This window comes from Babjeviella inositovora (genome assembly GCF_001661335.1).
Source record: "Babjeviella inositovora NRRL Y-12698 unplaced genomic scaffold BABINscaffold_5, whole genome shotgun sequence".
In the NCBI taxonomy this organism is placed as follows: domain Eukaryota; kingdom Fungi; phylum Ascomycota; class Pichiomycetes; order Serinales; genus Babjeviella; species Babjeviella inositovora.
In genome coordinates this window covers 58,888-77,858 of record NW_017566842.1, presented here as the reverse complement: position 1 = coordinate 77,858, position 18,971 = coordinate 58,888, and the positions used below count along the sequence as shown (strand labels likewise).

The 18,971-nt window shown below is 48.9% G+C and overlaps 9 protein-coding genes across 9 annotated transcripts; 2 read left to right on the top strand and 7 right to left on the bottom strand.

Moving 5' to 3' along the window:
* Positions 1-18: 18 nt before the first annotated feature.
* On the bottom strand, positions 19-978 carry BABINDRAFT_161105 (U2-type spliceosomal complex subunit). The gene has a single exon (XM_019128654.1). The coding sequence runs from the start codon at positions 951-953 to the stop codon at positions 228-230; it is 726 nt and encodes a 241-aa protein (XP_018985445.1). The 5' UTR covers positions 954-978; the 3' UTR covers positions 19-227.
* A 1,132-nt stretch (positions 979-2,110) lies between these two features.
* Positions 2,111-4,081, top strand: AKR1 (palmitoyltransferase; the record flags this gene model as incomplete). Its single annotated transcript, XM_019130792.1, has 1 exon — positions 2,111-4,081. The coding sequence occupies one exon, from the start codon at positions 2,111-2,113 to the stop codon at positions 4,079-4,081; it is 1,971 nt and encodes a 656-aa protein (XP_018985444.1).
* A 67-nt stretch (positions 4,082-4,148) lies between these two features.
* BUR2 (Bur2p) lies at positions 4,149-5,748 on the bottom strand. Its single transcript, XM_019128653.1, has one exon. The coding sequence runs from the start codon at positions 5,482-5,484 to the stop codon at positions 4,483-4,485; it is 1,002 nt and encodes a 333-aa protein (XP_018985443.1). The 5' UTR covers positions 5,485-5,748; the 3' UTR covers positions 4,149-4,482.
* A 160-nt stretch (positions 5,749-5,908) lies between these two features.
* BABINDRAFT_161103 (mitochondrial 54S ribosomal protein mL38) lies at positions 5,909-7,488 on the bottom strand. The gene has a single exon (XM_019128652.1). It carries the CDS (start codon positions 7,312-7,314, stop codon positions 6,217-6,219), a length of 1,098 nt encoding a protein of 365 aa, XP_018985442.1. The 5' UTR covers positions 7,315-7,488; the 3' UTR covers positions 5,909-6,216.
* BABINDRAFT_161102 (EVE domain-containing protein) lies at positions 7,458-8,867 on the bottom strand. The gene has a single exon (XM_019128651.1). It carries the CDS (start codon positions 8,571-8,573, stop codon positions 7,890-7,892), a length of 684 nt encoding a protein of 227 aa, XP_018985441.1. The 5' UTR covers positions 8,574-8,867; the 3' UTR covers positions 7,458-7,889.
* A 160-nt stretch (positions 8,868-9,027) lies between these two features.
* Positions 9,028-10,785, bottom strand: BABINDRAFT_13012 (uncharacterized protein; the record flags this gene model as incomplete). The annotated part of the gene is made up of 2 exons (XM_019127028.1): positions 9,028-10,662; positions 10,707-10,785. 2 exons carry the CDS (start codon positions 10,783-10,785, stop codon positions 9,239-9,241), a joined length of 1,503 nt encoding a protein of 500 aa, XP_018985440.1. The 3' UTR covers positions 9,028-9,238.
* A 694-nt stretch (positions 10,786-11,479) lies between these two features.
* On the top strand, positions 11,480-14,194 carry BABINDRAFT_128769 (uncharacterized protein). Its single transcript, XM_019127013.1, has one exon. The coding sequence runs from the start codon at positions 11,698-11,700 to the stop codon at positions 14,020-14,022; it is 2,325 nt and encodes a 774-aa protein (XP_018985439.1). The 5' UTR covers positions 11,480-11,697; the 3' UTR covers positions 14,023-14,194.
* A 462-nt stretch (positions 14,195-14,656) lies between these two features.
* BABINDRAFT_35976 (uncharacterized protein) lies at positions 14,657-15,880 on the bottom strand (the record flags this gene model as incomplete). The annotated part of the gene is made up of 1 exon (XM_019131745.1): positions 14,657-15,880. The coding sequence occupies one exon, from the start codon at positions 15,878-15,880 to the stop codon at positions 14,657-14,659; it is 1,224 nt and encodes a 407-aa protein (XP_018985438.1).
* Positions 15,881-16,573: 693 nt separating this feature from the next.
* On the bottom strand, positions 16,574-18,433 carry BABINDRAFT_161100 (uncharacterized protein). The gene has a single exon (XM_019128650.1). It carries the CDS (start codon positions 18,279-18,281, stop codon positions 16,686-16,688), a length of 1,596 nt encoding a protein of 531 aa, XP_018985437.1. The 5' UTR covers positions 18,282-18,433; the 3' UTR covers positions 16,574-16,685.
* Positions 18,434-18,971: the final 538 nt, after the last annotated feature.

The window sequence follows — 18,971 nt, the reverse complement described above, 5'->3', positions numbered from 1 at the left end:
AAAAGGAAAAGTATCTCAGCGCGAGTAAAAGTGTCGCAACCAAAGCTGATGTATATTTCTACCTATATATACCGTTTGTTAATATATAAATCACAAGCAATACCCACGCTTGACCTTTTTAGAAGAGCCAATCTTGAAAATTCACTCTGTCGATTCAGCTTGCCTCGCTTTTTGATTTTCTTTGCAAAAAAAAAATAGTCCATAAATACTTCTAATTCCATACCAATCTACTTTGTGTACCGGTCCATGAATTTACGGTGAAAGTCGGACCGCAACATGTCGTTCACGTACTTGTCGTGTCCATCGGTCTTTGCGCTCTGCTTAGCGTTAAACACCGTGTTCAGGCGCCAGGACGACTTAGGCTTGGCCTCCTCCGCCACAAGCAACGGGTTGGAGGTAAGTGCCTTCACACGCTGCTCTTCTTGCTCTGCCAGCATTTTCGCCTGGAGCTTCTCTGCTTTGATCTTTTCAAGCTCCCTCAAAAGCGCAAGTGTGTCGTCTTCATCCTCATCCCCGCTCTCCTCATCCCCGCTCTCCTCATCCTCATCTTCATCCTCACTTTCCGTGCTACTCTCATATTCAAACACTTTGGGGGAATCCTGATAACCATCTGCCGCCTTAAACTCTTCCTCGACCTTTCTCCGCTTGGCCTCGTAGTTTTCCTCGCTCCCCGTGAGAGCCAACTGCGTCTTCTGCGCAAACCGGTCCTCCTGCCAGACCCGCCCCTCTTTCAAGTAGTGGCTCTTTTCCTGATTCACAAGCTCCCATTTGAGCTGCTCAACCTTGGTGCGAGCCGCCTCCGCATCCACCCGTGTGCCCTTGTTTCGGAGGTACGACTGCCGGAGCTTCAACTGTTTGTGTGCGGGCTGGCTGCGGCCGTGTTGAATCGTGTTTGCGATTGTGATATCCTTGCCCCTCTTGGACTCAAGAGTTGGGCGGTGTGCTGTTGTCATTGTGGTATTTAATAGAGTATATGAGGGCTAGTATGTGTAAAGTTGAACCTTTTGGAGCAAAGTAAAAAAAAAATAACGATGCCGGAAGAATAGGAGTGCGGCGCAGGCAGGAAGAGAATGTTCACAGAGTGCCATTATTATATCATGTTTGTTTTAACTCTTTCCAAAAAATCACGATTTAGAGTTTATATTTATAAATCGCCCGCAACCACGGGTAAACCTCCCATTCATTCCAAGGGGCAGCTGCAAAGACATAGCACTTACGTAGTGAGCTCCCATACCTGTCAGTTAGCCCTGCATTGTACGTTACTAGGCATTCATTCTAGACGTTTGGACCGGTACAGTGCTAGAGATCAGTAATAGCCTAGTGTTTCGTCTGAAAGAAGATAAAAGTATAGTCCACACTTTTAATCATCTTCCCTCTCAACCACTAGTATTGTATAAATACCAGTTATTACGTTGTCGGCGTGTCTCCGCCCCGCACCACTGACTTTTACTAGGTAGGTGCCCATCTAACGGACCATAACGTGCTAGATCTTGCGCCACCTCAAATTGCTATATTCGGAAATAGTGGCGTTATATTCGCGGCGCAGTTCGTGGCTGTGCTTCGTGTCGAGCACTTGCCTCAAAACGGTTGTAATATTTTTATTCTTGGGTATTCGCTCATTTCCTTACTACAAATCTTCGATACGCTTACAATGGCCAAAAAGAAGAGCAAGGGTGCTAATACCCAGAGGACTCCGGAACCAGCCCCAAAAGTCCAAACACCACCCACTGTGGGACAAGACGTTACCGCTGAAACGCCTCTTGAATCGGAAGCAGGCGATCCTGAACAATTCGCTGCGGAGCAAACTGAGATGGCTCCAATCACTGAGAATATTGAGATAGCTTCGGCCACTGTGAAGCTAACTGAAGGGGCGACTGCGGAACCATTGATCAACCTTACTGAGGCACCTCATGATTCTCCATTGGTTGGAACTGCCGAACCATCTCCTGAATCCCCACTAGCCGAGATTGCTGAATCTGACCCCCTGAAAACTAGCGTTTCGTCTCCAATCGAAACCAAACCTTCGATTGAACCAACTAAAGAAGCCGCCGAACCATACAACCGGTCAGTCCTCTCAGACTCCGCTTCGCTCGATAGCTCTGCATCCATCATGCCTATCATGCAATCCCCTCAAAGCCCGGAGGAATCCAACCCCACCTTGAAATCATTCATGGCGGCGTGCCAGACCGGCAACTTACCCACCGTCAAAGACCTCGCGGCAGTCTGCGCCACTGAAACCTTCCCCGACAACATCACCGGTCTCCACTGGGCGGCGATCAACAACCGCCTCTCCGTGGTCCAGTACTTGGCGGAATCCTATCCAGAAATTCTCGATGTTCGCGGTGGTGACTTGGATGCAACCCCGTTGCACTGGGCGTGCCGCTACGGACTTGTCTATATCGCGGATTACTTGATCAAGCAAGGCGCCGACCCCGCGCGCTGCGACTCTCAGGGCTTCAACTGTCTCCACCTTGCTATCAACTCGTCTAACATTATGCTTGTGATCTACATTCTCAATACTACGGACATCCACGTCGACACCCCTGACCCCAACCGGCGCACAGCACTTGGATGGGCTGCTTACCAGGGCGACACCCTCAGTGTCGAGGTGTGCCTTCAGCACGGCGCGGACGTTGCACAGGCAGATGACCAAGGCTTCACTCCATTACACTGGTCGTACATGCGCGGTACCTTCCCGATCATTAAGCAGTTACTCGAGCACGGCGCCGATGTCAACAACACGACGTACGACGGAAAGAGTAGCTTCGACATTGCGCGCGACATGAATTGCTTGCCGACGTTGAAGAACGCGTTGTACGAGACAGGCCGGGACCGTGAGACCGGGCTCATGAAGCCAAAACTCATGGGTGAGTCTACTGCCAAGGTGGCCACCTTCTTCGCTCCGTATGTCATGCTTGGGGTCGCTTTGGCCGGGGTTAGACTCATGGAAACCAGCGACTTTCTCCGCCTCTTTGCGGTGTTTCCGGTATTAGCTCTCCTCCACTTCCTTACCATGCATCTCCTCGTGCCGAACTATCTTCGCACCCACCAAAACGCGCTTTTGAAGACCCCCTACCTTGCGGGGGTCTTTTCCGCATCCTTCTTTTACTGTGTCGTGGTGTGGGTCACCCATTTCGCGGCAGACTTTCTCGAAACCCCCCTCGCTCACATTTTCTTTGTCCTTTCCGCCGCCGCGGTATACGGCTTGTTCTCCAAGGCTATGTTTATCAACCCCGGCTATATTCACCGTCCTGCCAGCAAGACCGACACCCAGGGACACATTATGGCGCTCATGGCGATCGGCAAGTACGACGCGCAGCACTTCTGCATCCACACGATGGTGCGTAAGCCGTTGCGTGCGAAATACTCCGAACACTCGCGTAAGTTGATCGCAGGCTTCGACCACTACTGCCCGTGGTTGTACAACGAGGTGGGCGTGCGCAACCACAAGCTCTTTGTCGGCTTCATCCTTGCGTTGGAGGTTGCCGCCTTATGTTTCCTTCATCTTGCGCTCGAGTCGTTTGACGAACTTCCGTCTGTGGATGAATGTGCCGTGTTGGGCGAATCGCTCTGCCGAGCCGCGACACACACGCCGTTCGCCCTCAATCTCTTCTTCTGGACGTGTTTCCAGCTCATATGGTTATCTTTCTTGATCTTCACACAACTCTTCCAGATCTCTCGCGGCTTAACCACCTACGAGGCGTCTAAGTTGTACAAGAAAGACCATCGCCAGAACCCGTACTATGCCAGCGTGCCCGAAGACCTCGCTGGACTGACCGAGACCCCCGTTGAAGATCCCCTTCCGAAAAACATCACGTTATGCGGCTCCTTTTCCCGGCTGTTGGGGTTGGATCAGTTTGTGTCCGCTGCGCGCGATGCCACGTCGTCGCGCCACCAAGAGATCGCTACAGACTACGGGGTGAAGATGAACTGCTTGGACTTCTGGTTCATCGGTGACACTCACAACTGGCGCAACATCTTCTACTTGCCAATTGACGGCGAGCACAACATTAATGGCCGCACTGTGGACTATTACCACTTGTACAAGTTACCGTCGAAGGACGTCGAAAACTTGGTTTAGATAATGTTGTACGAACTCTTGGTTTGAACGTTTTAGTTGAATACAAGGTGTTAGTGCTGTTATAGTAGGCATACTGTAGCTGAGTTGCAATTGTCAAAGATCCTACAACGTAAGTCTGTGTGGCCCTATTGGAGGCGAATCTCATTGGTAACTGACTTTTGTTACGTATTACTATGTGGATTTTGGCTAGGATACGCAAAACCTCATAAACAGCTGAACCTGATCTAGCCCTGATCTAATATTTGTGAATGATAGAGAGCTTGTAACGTATTATCTTAACAGGTGATTTGTCTACCATTGGGCTCGATGCCATCCTTTTCTCTAGATAGATCGCGGTGAATGTATTCACATGCCCATTGACTTTTCTAATCAAACCGATGCTGCCATACTGTCACCTCTTATTAGATTTCCGTCTTGGCCCTCTTTCTATCCCCCTCAGGCCTGTCCTCCTTGGGTTTCCTGGCCAGGAGGTCGGGGATATCGCTGACTTCCGAACGCAAGAGTCGGCTCCCATCATCCGCATCTTCGTCGATATAATGAACAAATTTCTGTTTTGTAAACGGAATAAAGACCCGCTCAAGCATTTTCGTGTCAGCTGCGCCCACCTGCACCAAATCCGCGAGTGCGCGGTACAATGCAAAATAGCACACGTACATCTTGATCAGATCGGCCCTGATTCCATGATCCGCAAGAAAATTCTTTGCAAGCTTGTGCTTATGACACACCGCAGCGTAGATGATTGCGGTCTGCATCACTGTCTCACCCTCGTAGGTATTGAAGATCCCGCACTTGGAGGCCTCCACGAGGAAGGAGCGCGCGGCGCGGAAGAGCAGGTCTGTCAGCGGGGCTTCCGGGTGCTCTTTTTTCGCACGCGTCTCTTCCTGAGGCGACATTCTGGGAAATGCCTCCAATAGCTCGTCAAACACGGCCGGAACGTCGAGGTCGAACCCGAGCACCTTGATCACCGTTTCCTCGTATAGCGCGAGCTTGTCGCGCCACTCCCAGTATGCGGGACTCATTCCGTCCTCTTTCTTGCCGGAAATAATTCCTAAAGCCACGATCACCACCTCCTTGATGTTGCGAATGCAGTCGTCGAGCTTACACGCCACAAAGAGACACGCAGTCGCGATCTGGTTGTTGTGGAGTTTGTCGCGCACGGGCTCCACGAGGCAGTAACGATGGAAAAGAAGCGTTGCGCGAAAGATGGCTGCTGGCTGAAGCTTGAGCTGCGAGCCGAGGAATACGAGGAACCCGCACGCGCTGTATTTGAGCTTGGCTTCCGCTTTGTAGTGCATCTGGCATGCCGCTGGCGAGAACTGTTTGACGAAGCGCTCCAGTACGGTCCATTTGTTGGGCTTAAAGTTGAGCTGGTCCGGCCACAAATTTGGTGGGATTGAAGTCATAGTAAGGAGAGGGCTGTATATTGGGATTGGTAGATGGAGTGCTTAGCGTAAGGTATTGCCGTCATGTAGCTGCGTGCATAAAAAAAATTCGCGGTTGAGATTGCACGCACAGGCTTCTGGTACGAAATGATGTACTGATTTCTGTGGATAAAGAGAAGAGTTAGTTTGTATGATGTGAATAGTACTATGCTTCCGTACTCTCTGCGGTGAAAAATGATTGATATGGCCGTCTTTTAATGGAAGATTTGTATACGAAGGTTGTCTCGTCTGTCTGCCGTTCCAAGTCATGTCGATATTGCCCAGAGGGGCGATTATAGGGAAACTATATCCCAGAACTCTCCTCACAGCTACCATTTTCTTCCCCGACCGATTAAGATTTTTGCTATCGTCCTCTTTTTCTCTACTTTAAAATTCATCCCATAAAAGATCCACGCTCTCTCTTGTATAGAGCCGACCTCAAGACAACAACGCTATTTCTATTGCATTAAATACATAGTTTTTTGTTCGCCATAGTATACCGCTACCAACTTGTGTCTTCTGTTAGGTAGTCCTTGAGGTATGGCCAAAGCTGAACAGCTCCGTGTCTTTAATCTTAGCCTTTAGTGTTCCCCAATATTACAAGCATATGGAGTCGACCGTGGCTGTCAAACATCTTGTGAAGTTGATACATTAACTATTTACAAAGTGTACAATGAACCGTTAAACGGTAGAGCCCTATGGTGAAACACAGGTTTACAAGCGGTGTGGGTGGAATATTCTACCCTTTGGCAAGTTGTAGAACTCTCTCACGGCGGAGACGCTTCTGTCCCACTTGCTTCTCCACATGTGAGCGCCGACGGCAGTCAAGCCGTGTGTCTGGGCAAACTCTCTGATGTCAAAGTCAGGGTTGTTCAGACGGGCTGACTTGACGGCAACCGCAGCTTCCTGTCTGAATACCCATACGGCGAATCTCTGGTACGGCAAGTTCTTTTCCGGGACAGGTGGTAAGTACGGACAGATCTCGTGCTTATTATTGCCAAACGCGTCGCACATCTTCGAAAAGTCAACCTTAATGTCGGTGTTGGACACCAGGACATTGGTCAACCCCCAGTGCAAGGTGGTGTTGAAGCCGTTGGTTTCCACGTTTGGGGTATCTGGGTTGACAATCAAGATGGTGTACAACTGGTTGTCGGTCTCCTTGAACTCCTGGATGGTGAAGGTAGGTGGCTTCATGGTGGTGGAAGAGTGCAAGAACGCACCTGGTACGACGGCGGAGGCACCACTGCAAGGAAACTCCATGGTGACGTCAACTTCCGGATTTAAGGTCGGCATGGTGTCTGGAATGACGCTCATGGTTTCCAATCTCTCCATGAGTAGCATCTTGCCGTAGTTGTTCCACTTCTGCTCTGCGTAATGTCTGAAGGCAGCCTGCGACATATCCAAGTTCTCAGGCAAGTACTCAGCGGTGTACTTGACCTCTGGGTTGTGCTGCTCAGCAGAAACAGCCATCTTATTCTTCTGGGCAAGGAGGTTGGCCTTTACCTGGGCATCAGTAGTCTCACTGATCTGTCTCTCGATTCGCTCAATGGCAGCGTACGTTCTCTGCGCTCTCTGCTGCAAGTATGTGTGAGCGGTTTCGAACAACGGTTGCATCCCTGGGGTGCTGGCGTATCTCATCTTGGCGGCCTTATCAGTGATTGACACCGGCCCATCTGTGGCTGCAACACCCTTGAGAAGCGCTTCCTTGAGCTGGGCGTCCTTCAAGCCCAAAGAGGCTGATCTCTTGGAGAAGTCTGCCCACAAATCGGCCTTTGTCACAACAGTAGAGTATCTTCTGATAATGGCGCTCATTGGTAGGGGGAGTGGATATGATTGATTAATAACTTTGGAATAGCCGCTGGAATTTTTCAATATTTTTCGGTTCACTTGGCTTGTTAGTGCTGAATTTTACGCAATATAGAAGCTGCAGCGCACGACCTGCGAGGGTCTCTAAGTAGGGTTTGAAGTTGAAAGTTGTATTTTTTTTTCTGGTCTTTGGGTTCTAAAGCAAGCCACCAACGGCTTGAATCATTAGGTTTGAATCTCAATTGGCGCCTGTAAGGTATTGGCAGTAAGATGGAATATTAGGCGAAGCTATAGTTGTTCTATTTGGCAGCCTGCCTTTAGATACCCACTAACATTGAATTCCACCAAGGTATTCTCCATGAGCACGTCTCGAATCTTTAACAATCTCACGGAAAAGAGGAATTTCGTATAATTGGTTAGTTTTTACTGCTTTTGTAAGTCCCAACCTTCTGGAGATATCAAACTTGACATTTCACCAGGTAAAGATCGTGTAAGTGATAAAATCGCTAGGGACTTATGGACAGCCATGACACAAGATTGCAAGATAGACATCGATTCTACGTCGAAACTGAAAACCTGCTTTACTTTTCCTTAATAAACTTTCTGTCGATCACACAGTCAATGCTTTCGTCATCCACCTCGCCTTTGTCCTCAATCTGGAGCACTTCGGCATACTCTTCGGGGGATACTGGCGTGACACTCAAACGTCCTCGCTTCACCAACACCATATCGGCTAAATTGGAGTTTTCTCGCACAGACACCAAGCTGACCTTGTGTCTAAACCGCCTTTTGAACTTGACATCCACACACCACCATCGTGGAGCAGCCCTGTCTGACTTGGCATCGTAATACGATGACTTGGCGTTGAACTGAAGCTCATCCGGATGGGCTGCATTGGCAACTTCTGCGAGTCCCACAATTCCCGGGACTGTACAGTTGGAATGGTAGAAGAGACAGATATCACCAACCGACATGTTTAACATGTGGTTCTTGGCCTCGTAGTTGCGCACACCGTCCCACGGCTCGTACTCCACCAACTGCAAGTCAGATAGCGCAAATTTAGCATCTTTGCCCGTTTTCGGGTCAATTCTGGAGTTTGGTTCTGACTTGATGAGCCAGTATCTGGAGCCCGTGACAGGGTCAGCGGGATACCTCTTGTAGTTTTTAGTTTCCGGCTTCAAGCTAATATCGGCAGGAAGCAGAGGCTTTGTCTTCAGTTTGGGAACAGGCTTGGCTATTCTGTTAAGGGAGCGTGTAGCAGTCATTGAGATGTACTGGAGGTTAGATCGGTGAAAGCTGTTTAGATGGAACATGTGTTTGAGTCTGAAATTTCAGCAGATGCGAGGGAAATGACGCGTCTCACGCCAAAGAATTTGGCAGCCATACAGGTCGGCTCGCAGTCATCTTGAATGAAACGTAAGGGGTATATGCTTCCGGGTATATTCTCCTGATTCTGGAGAGTCCAGGCAATTTCAGTAGCCACATGATTATAGAGTAAACCTTATCGAATATATGATGAGGGTTTCACACGGCAAAGCTGGTTGCGAGATGGAGGTACTAACGAGAAATTCCATCTGTTTGACCGATTTAGTATCGCCCTACTGTACAGCATACACCTACTACAACTTCTACAGCGCTACCTCAAAATTTACACGTGTACTACATATTGCTTTATCGGCCTTCTGTGAGTGATATGGATCGTATTCATAAGGGGGTTTTCACCCTGCCTCAACTGCTTGTCCGGAACTTTGGAGTTTTGATGGCGAAATGTATTGCTGATATCTATAAAAGGTTTTGTAAACATCTAAATGCTACTCTCTTGACAAATAAAATACGAATCTTTACAGTGTGATGAACATAGAACTGAATCACTACTCAATAGGCGAAACACCACCGGCCGGTACATATACCCTAGCTAATGCTAGGTTGATTAGAGTTCATCATGGGCAATCTTCCCCACGTCGATCTTCTCCCCAATCATCGCCAACTGCTCCTCAAAGCACCCGAGCGGCGACTTGACATTGAAATGGTACTCGCACTTTTCCGGTTCGGTCACACTCACAATCTCAAACTCGTTCGAACACGTCACGGAAACGACCCCCCGACGTCTGGGCCCGTTCCAGCACTGAGCTCCGTCCTCGTAAAAGATCTTCATCTCCTTTTCACTCGTCTCGTTGTTGGTTTCGTACACCACACGATCAAACGTACCTATGGCAACGTTGGAGCCGTGCCCCTTTTGGTGAATGGACCCCGTGAAACACAAATCGTAGTCGTATTCGCCCACCTTGTTGGTGATGCACTTTTCGGACAACGCGTGGAGAATACCGTCTTCGCCAAAAGACTCGCCCTCGTACTCTTTCAAGTGGCTGCTGATCTTCAGCTCGGCGCTGGCAATGTCCTTCTTGACAGCTTCAATCTCCTGGGTATCGGGCATAACAACCATGGTCTCTTGACCCCCATTAGGCGTACCCAAAAAGGATGTTACAAAGTCCCTGTATACGTTGTGGATATATCCCACGAGAGACAGGCTCTTTGCTGGTTGCTCAATGTCTATCTCCTTCAAAGACTCCTCCAAAACGTCCATAAGGTGCAAGTCGACTGGTTCCGCCTGGAAACTCGTGTCTTTGTTAACAGTGTAGTCCTGGAAGTTCTGCACAGCCTCTTTGACCGACAAATCGTTAAAGTTGGGGTTGTAGTTTTCAATCAACTTGGCCAAAATCTCCTCCAAGTATGCCGCCTGCTGCGATACCACCGACATCCGCTCCTGCTGCGCTGCGTATTCGCCCTTCACCAAGGACATTCTTTCGGAAACGGCATTGTTGTATACCGCCTTGATGTTGCTTTGAGCCTGTCTGTATTGCTCCTCCAATTCGTCCAAACGAGACGCTTTCTGGGCCATCTCTGTGCGCAACTTTGCCACCTCCTTGGTCCCTCTGGCCTTCTTATCGGCCGCGGTCTGCACTAATTTACTCTTTTCCACCAACCCGAGCGAAAGTGCCGCCTCCCGCCACTCCTTTGTGGCTACGTATTTCTCGTGGATCTCCGCGCACTTGTTCGGACACTGTACGCCGCCCACGCCCTGCCACTCGTCCGAACCATCGCAGCAGAGCTCGTAATCACATACTCCGTCGTTCACCTTGTGGTTTTCAATGTAGCGAGGGATGTGGCCTACATTAGCGCAGTAGAACCGGGTTGGCGAGCGGAGGATAGAGGCGCACGCCGCGGTGCCGGGCTCGTCCGACCCGTCAGGACAATCACAAAAGTCGTCATTGATTTGGTCGTATGTGAGGATAATTTCGGGGTTTCCGAGACATCTCCACTGGTTGTTAGCGTCAGGCTGGTACTTGTGTTGATCTGGGCGGTTAGTATTGCAGGCTGAAAGGAGACATGTAACGTACCTTCTGGAGACACCCCTAGAATCGTTGCAGAGGCAAAAGAAGTAGCACTTGCCACTGTCACAATCGAAGCGAGTTTCATTTTGTGATGAATGGGCTGGCAATGGATTTTGCGGTGGTGGTCAAGGTGTTGATAACGTGTCATGTTGGTGCCCGCAAGATTGCGAGCGCTAACGCGAGCGACGCCGCACGGATTGGGGGCATGCTAGCAGTGAGCGGTGATTTGGCGTGGAGCTTGGATTGGGATTAGGACTATAATTACGGATAAATCGATAGAAATTTTGATATATTCAAATATTTAGTATTAAGGTCAGCTCTGAGCTCCATTAGGACTCTGATAGGTGTATAATCACCTGCTGGTCAGGCAAGAGGTATACTCCAAAATAGGCATAATGATAGATGAGACCCTGAATAACGGGTTAGCGTCACGGGACCGATTTTTATTATGGGCCCCCTGGTTACAAAAGGCAGTTTCTTGGTCTCTTGCAACCCGTCGCCCAGAATCTGGCCCCTCCGAAGATTCTCAACACCGTCAATAATGCAACATTTCTTATACATATTTTAAATGCGCTTATCGGACAATATTTTTTTTTCTGGCTTCCCTCTCGTTAAGCCTACGTCTACTCCGAGAAATAAACCCCGTCTGTACCGCTATAGTACCACGATCAAGCCACCATCTTGTACATTCGTTTAAAGTTCCTCCTTAGATTCTAGGTCAGCTAAAACCTTCCATTCTAATTCTCTGCGAAGAATGGACCACCCCGCCCTTTCCATCTTTCGCGTAAAACACAAGAGGCAACGTTTTAACTTTTTCGCGTAAGCTCCGCCGCATCCGAATCAAATATGATCCAACGCTCAAAGCTGGCCTCTTTATATTCTAACCCCGTTCTCCGTATTTCATCAACTTCGTTCTCCGTGTTTCATCTACTTCGTTATCCGTGGAATTCGTGATTCATCACTTCCTACCCAACAACACTCAGTCTCATAACCCACAATGCCTGATCCGAAACAACTTTCGGAGTGTCTAGCTGCTGTCACTCTCTCACCCAACCCTCTTGATGATCTATTCGACCCCACCAAAACTCCCCAAGACTTTTTAGCCTTTAAAGACCCCGATTCCCGAGCATATATCAGATCCAGGCTTGTCACGCCTGAAACTGTGGCTCGCCTTTTGGCTGTACTCTACCGCAGCGGCGACACGGGGCGTGCCCTCGCCATGTTGCTTGACAGCAACGATACCGTTTTGACAGACCGGTTTTTGAGCGTCATCAAGGCACAGCTCAAAGTGCTAGCCAAAGAAACCACCTGCGACACAGAATGGTGCAACCAGCTTGTGTTCTACCTTGCGGTGCTTCTTGTGCTTGCCAGCCTCCGCGCTTTCCGCGTGCAGTTTCTCACCTTGATCCTCCCGTTCGCCACGTGCGGCAAAGCTGCGGACCGTAAACGTATCCACTCACATCTCGCAATTCTCGTAGCAACCTTCAGCGATCTCACCGCTGAATTGCCTAATGAAACCCATCTTGAGGTGCAACAGCACTTGGAACTCCTCATCGAGAACTCTGCGGAATCGTTCGCGGACTTTTCGCAGCTTATCACGCTTCTCGGCATACTCTTCCCAGTGCTTCCCGAGCCCTGCCGTGGAATCTTCCTTTCTGGCCTGTTCCAAGCTGTGATCCAGCACTACTACACGGGTAAAGCCAGCATTGCTGAATCCTCCCACAAGCGCATGTCGCTTGATGTTTTGAGCTGCTTCTGTGAGGCGTGTGCGGACGAGAGCTGTCGCGAAGTCATCTGCAGCTACAGCCCGGTGCTCTGGGACATGACGGACAACGCTTTTCGCGAGATCCGCATCTTGGCGACGTTGATCTTGGTCAAGATCCAGAACGAGAGTCAGAAGCTAGAACAGGAGCGGGCGTTGAAGGGACAAAAGGTTGCGGGGAGGATGGGCCAGTTATACGATATGGCCATCACAAATGTCCAGGCCGAAACCGGAGACTACTTGGGCCCTGCCAACGAGACCCTTGCCTATTTGACGTTGATTCCACGGTATAGAAAGCAGATGCGTGGAAACGAGACATTGTTGGAGTTTTGGATGGGCTTGCTTGTTAATGCGGTCAAGGAGACCTCTGTTCCTGATTCGAGCCTTCTCTACGGGATAGTCACGATCCTTGAAAAGCTCTCAGACATCCAGGAACCAGTATCTGCGGACGGAAAGACCAAGCGGTTTATGGAAGAGTATGCCAAAAGAGCCCAGACTGGGGTTGAAGAGGAGCGCGAGGAGAGCACCGAACAGATCTCAGCCTTTAACTCTGGCTTGCTTACCCGCCACCAGCTTGTATCCATCTTCACCGCCAACACGCTCATGAGCAGGGAATCCATCTCTGCTGCTGCAAAGAACTCTGTTGCCAAGATTGTCTACAACATCGCATGGCCCGTCGGTGATAAGGCCACGAAGCACCAGATCGTGATCCAGGGCGGCTTGAACTTGCTTATTGAGTACTTGCTGCTCTACAGTGACATAAACGCAGAGGGTTTTACCAGGTCGGGAAGTAATGCACGCGGGGACGCTCGGTTATATGCCTTGCGCGCCCTAGCGAAGGTTTTGATCGCCAATAACCCCCTCTTGGTCTTCAAGAAGTACGCTGTCTTGACCGTGGTTCCCTTCCTCGTGGAATTGTTGGGCAGCTCTGACAGCGAAGAGCTCACTGCGTTGGATGGCTACGAAGCCCTATTAGCCTTGACAAATCTCGCGTCCCTAGATGATATGAGCTTAAAAAATACTATTGTCAAAAGAGCGTTTGGTCGGATATATGAGTTACTCACAACCAGCCCAAAGGAAGAAATGCAGACCGCGTGTTTAGAGTTGTTGAACAACGTGATCACCTCGCCTGTGTGCTTGGAGCATTTCTTCGATCTCGATACGCCAAAGACGGCGGACTCCCTGCGCGCCCGTTTGGACTACTTACTCCTCCAGGTGGACTCGGAGAACTCCAGGATCCAAAGCATTGTGTTGGGGTTGTTGATCAACGCCTCCGAGTACGAGTTCATTAGCATGCTTCTCGCGGGAGAAGAAAAGCTTGCGCGCAATCTCTTCAGCATCCTCACCATCCAGACGGAGGACCAGGACTTGGTCATGAGAGTCAGCTACTTACTTGTGAACTTGGCACAATCAGTCCAGTCGGACCAGGCAAAGTTGGCCAAGTTCAAGCGGATCCTTGAACCGTGGAAACTGGATATTTCTGGTTGTATCAAAGCCTACAGTAAGGACGAAGAGATTGTTCGCAATTTCCTTCTGGTCTGCCGTTCTTTGCAGCTCTAGACAACTATTGTCGGGAAACGAGAGAAACCTTTGACGCATTCATTTGCATGGAATTATATTGAAGCATCCACACCTAGCATTGTTATAGAGTAACATCGTATTTTATGTACCCGTTTAATAGATTGTCATACATTATTGGGTAGATGCTTTTACTTGACACAATATTTTGAATGGTTGAAATAGGAAAATCAAAAGTCTACCTGCTATGACCCTTGTACATCTCCATCTACTCAAACCAGTCGAGACAGACACTGTCACCAAAAGAAAGTATTCACCAAGTACAGAAGTTGCTGAGTTATGGGTATATTTCACCCATCAATTTGCCTCATCTAATCGCCTGGATCCTAATTTTCTGACCCTTGCTTAGTTTTTTCAGTGCATAAAAGTCGAGCCTCTAAATTTCTCATGCCATGGCCAAGAACCCTCCTGGTTGGTCTAACAGTCACTGACAGTTCTGCACAAAATGTCTCCATAACTCGGCTTTGGGGTCCGAGTGAGAAGCTTCCTTGCATATCCACGATATCTCAGCTGGATACGCAAATATGTCTGTATTAAGCGTTGAGGTGAACCATCGTCTGCTTCCGCAAGTACCTACATCTGATAGCTAAAATATATGTTCATCCCAGAGCCGGTCTTATAATTTTGCGCCACTCTCCAAGGCCTTGTATACCTCCGTCTCCATCTGGAAAAAGCATTCAAGACATGGCGCGTCGCCGAAAGGCAAGATCTGAGTGGCCCAGAACCCACCAACTCCCCGCTCCATGTCTATCCAGTAAAACAAATTCGCCAATCCGGCCCACATCAACGTACCCGGGCCTCTTCCAGTAGCGGCGTGCGCGTCGGTCCTCATGGCAAACAAGGAGTGGGACTTTGGAAGCTCCGGGAAGAAGTCTATCTGATTGGCTATATGCGGAAGCAATGTTTCCAACGTGGTGATCTCAAAATTTTTTGGCAACTGGTTGGCCGCGCCGTACCGGATGGTGTCGGCGTGCAAGATATGGGCCCCAGAATCACTCTTACCTCCGTTAAGAAACATTCTGATGAACTTGGTAAAGTCACCAACAGTCCCAAACACGCCCTGGCCGCCCATGTCGGTATTTGGCCGCAAAGGTGGCTTCACATGAGACAATCCAAGGTCTTTCTTTCCGGGGATACGCTGGTAGACGGCCATCAAGCGCTGCTTTTGCGCTGCGTCGGTAATACAGAATGTACAGCTGTCCATTCCCAAAGGCTGGAAGACGTTCTGGGCGAGGTAATCACCCAAACGCAAGCCACTGATGGACTCCACCACCTTTCCAGCCCAGTCAATACCATTACCGTACGCCCACTTGGATCCCGGCTCACACACAAGCGGAATATCACTGATAACATCATCAATCGGCACCGACTTCAAAGCCTTCATAACGAAGAGGTGTCCGATATCGAAGAAGGGATACGAAAACCCCGCAGTGTGCGAGAGCATCATTCTGACAGTCATCTTTGTGTTTGGCGGTTTCGTGATCGGGTCTCCCTTGCTGTCAAAGTCGACCAAGACTTGGATTTTGCTTATTTCCGCATGGTACTGCTCCGCTGGCGCGTCCAAGTCCAATAGCCCGCGCTCGTAGAGCTGCATGCACGCAACGGAGGTGATGATCTTTGTCGCAGAGTAGAAGCAGAAGATGGTGTCTTCGGCAATGGATTCTTCAGTGGCAATATTGGCATAGCCTTGGGACGTTTCATAGATGACTCCGTCCTTGGTGGTAACGGCAGCGACCACCCCTGGAATCCGGGTTTCGTCCCGTGCGTCCACGTACGACCGGATGATCTTGTCGCAGGCGGTTTTCAACTGTTGTTTGTTTTCGGAGCTGATTCTGATCATTATCTATATATTCTGATTTGAAAGTTATGGTGCTGATATGTGTGGTCAAGATGTATTTTAACGGGGAGCTTTAGGGAGTGTGTAGTCGGAACCTCAGAAGTCGCGTGGGGATGCGGGGAAAACCAGGGGAGGCGTGTGCGGACTACAGGCTGAGCCGAGGCCCGAATCTAGATATGCAATCGCGGTTAGTGGCGGGGACGGTAAGGGATAATGTAAAAATATACAACCATTTTGATAGCACGTTAATTATTAGTTAACTTAATGCTTATAAGTTTGAATGTCTAAGCCTTTTTTTTAAAAAAAGCTCTGACGTAAACTGCGATTTGTCACTGATAATTTTCGATGATATCCTTGCAGTGGATTTTGTGCTCGGGTTTACGGCTACAGATTGGAATACACGTGCTGGTGGAATATGTAAAAATGAGTTAGGTTGAGCGTGGTTCACCGGAATAGGTTTCTAGATATTTTATGGCCTCGTTCTCATCAAATATTAATTCTGTGAGTTCCACTTAGGTCTTGGGCGCACAACCATTGCTTGTTAATGTTTTCAATATCGCCTTTACTATCTATAATTCAAAGGTCCAACTGTGTAAACTTACCAAGTCGATATTTAAGATCACAAACGAAGTATAAGAAACCAAGGTTATGATCCTTTTTTTTTTGCAGTCAGCTAACGTTGTCACTACAAGTCTATTAGTTGTAATATAAATTGTCTATAAATTATATAATAAGCCACCCAAAAATCGCAATAACGAGAGTAAAAATATACAATATGGCACAGGGGAATCAAACATTCGGCAAAGGTTTAAGCTGCAACATGCTTGATAGCCAAGATTTGTTCCTCCAAAATAACCGGAACATCAACAGCTTCGCCACCCAAGATTTCGTCATCCCCGCGAACAGAAACGTTGGCGCTGGTATCTGGAGAAGCGTGCTCGGAAAACTCGTTCCACTCTTGCAACTCCAATTGATGCTCTCTCTCGATAGCGTACTTGACAGCTTCCAAGACGTTTTCACACGTATGCTTTGGAGCGTATTTTGGCACTGTCCCGGCCTCATAGACACCGGTGTTGACCAAAATAGAATGCCACGAAGCATCGTGAGAGTTGGCGAATCTGATGTCAGACTCGGGGGTATCACCGACAAAGTAAACGGTAGAGGCTGGTGGAATGTCCAAGGTAATCTTGGCCAATCTCTGGAAGTCTAAAGGTAACTCATCCTCGGAGTCAGAGTCAGAGTCAGAAAAGACAGGCTTATGAGGGTGGCGAGCAACCTCGCCTTCAGTGAGGTTGCCCAAATCATTTAGTGACACCTGCGACACGTGTTGGTCCAAGATCTCCTGTCTGTGCTGAGTCAAAACCTTGTTGGCATAGGTGAAGGTACCTCTCTGCGGCTTCCCGAATCTGATGACCCCCAATTCTTTGCCGGTGTGCTCACGGAAGATGGCGGCGATGGAGACCTGCAAGGCCCCCATCCCGTATCTGTTCAAGCCGTAATTAGTGGCCCAGACGAAATCGGAGTGAGCAAAGTAAATGCCTGGACCTTCATCAAAGTTTGGAGAGGAAGTACCCATGACACCGTTTCTAGACATCAACAACTCCAAAATTATCTGTTGGTCGGCCGCCCAGTTCCTGGAGTCAGCAAACACCAAGATGGCATCGATCTTGATCTTGGAAAAGTCGTAATCCTGTGCGACGCTCAACTCTTCCTCGGTCAAATTGTGATATGGACTCACAGACGGGTTCCACTTCATGATATCCAACGGAGTAAAGACTCTCTTGAAACCGTATTCAAGGGCAACCTTTTTGCACGCATCGCCGACACCACCAACTACAAGAACATTCTTGTGGACGTCAACTAAGTCCTTCATCGGAGTGTGGCCCTGGATAACTTGGTCCTGGGTGACCTCAGTTTCCAAACGTGTGGATAATTCAAGGGATCTGGCCTTTTCTGATCTGCCACCACCGTTGGTGACAAAAATATACGGCACCTTGATGTTGTATTTGTTCTCACCGTTCAACAAACGCAAGGCTTCTTTGGCTTCTGGAATGGTCTCGGGGCCCTTGACAATGACACCATCGATATCAAAGGCAAAGGCGTAGGAGGCCACACGCACGTGGTCTATCACTTGCTTGCGATTGCGTCTAATGACTGACGCATTTCTGGATAAATTGAGGAGGGAGGAGTTTCTGGTCAAGTCTGTCGCAGACTCCCTGGCGCTGCCTACCTTGGACATGCCACTCTGCCAGTGCGCCATGTCAGAGAGGGACAACGAGGACACGCGGTGTTTTCTGTTGGCTGGTTTCAACTCATCGATACCATCGTTGTTCAAGTAGGATGGGATGGAAGAGGGCGTATGGACACCGGAGGCTAAGGGAGAAGAAATCATATTGGTAGACATGTTTGGAGATATATCAGGATTGTGTAAGATGCGTGTGGTTAGTTAAGAGCATTGGAGGAGAAAAAGAGTGGAGGGTCCAGCGTCTTATTTATACCCTCGTACCGTTTCGGTCAAACGGACTCTCACAAAAAGGAAATGCAGTTTGGTGTCGTTTTGTAAACAGGTTGGTGAGATTATGTCCTAATTAAGCTGCAAAGAGGAGTTTTCAGGATATAGGGCGCACAAACAGGCTCTATCTACAACGGCGTGCATAACAATGATGTCATGTGCTATCAAGGCTCGTAACGCCATCTCACTGTTTGACGTGCAGGTGCATGGAATCAATCCGAAGGTTAGAGAGGAATAACCCGGTGCCGTGATCCGGCCTGGGCCTACTCTAGCTAACTTGGAGAAACATTATATCAGGGGGGTTGCAGTTCCTGCCTCGGAAGAATAAACGGTGTTTAGATATGAAACTGGTACCAATGGACAAGATGAACGACTTTAGTGTGGCGTTGGAGATTTTCCGAGCTATCGGACTTGAACGTTATTTTTTAACGCCAGAGCTCCCGTGCAGCGACAATTCAATCGCCATAACCTAGAATCCTAGACCAATTAATACAAGGGCTGCACTTGAAGGTTTGGAAATTGAAGCTAAGATAGGCATGTGAAGATTTTGTTTTTCAGAAAGCCTAAAGTGGAAGGCATAGT

Bases quoted from the DNA above. Each gene is read 5' to 3' on its own strand.
- BABINDRAFT_161105 (XM_019128654.1), bottom strand. From the start codon at position 953: ATGACAACAGCACACCGCCCAACTCTTGAGTCCAAGAGGGGCAAGGAT.
- BUR2 (XM_019128653.1), bottom strand. From the start codon at position 5,484: ATGACTTCAATCCCACCAAATTTGTGGCCGGACCAGCTCAACTTTAAG.
- BABINDRAFT_161103 (XM_019128652.1), bottom strand. From the start codon at position 7,314: ATGAGCGCCATTATCAGAAGATACTCTACTGTTGTGACAAAGGCCGAT.
- BABINDRAFT_161102 (XM_019128651.1), bottom strand. From the start codon at position 8,573: ATGACTGCTACACGCTCCCTTAACAGAATAGCCAAGCCTGTTCCCAAA.
- BABINDRAFT_128769 (XM_019127013.1), top strand. From the start codon at position 11,698: ATGCCTGATCCGAAACAACTTTCGGAGTGTCTAGCTGCTGTCACTCTC.
- BABINDRAFT_161100 (XM_019128650.1), bottom strand. From the start codon at position 18,281: ATGTCTACCAATATGATTTCTTCTCCCTTAGCCTCCGGTGTCCATACG.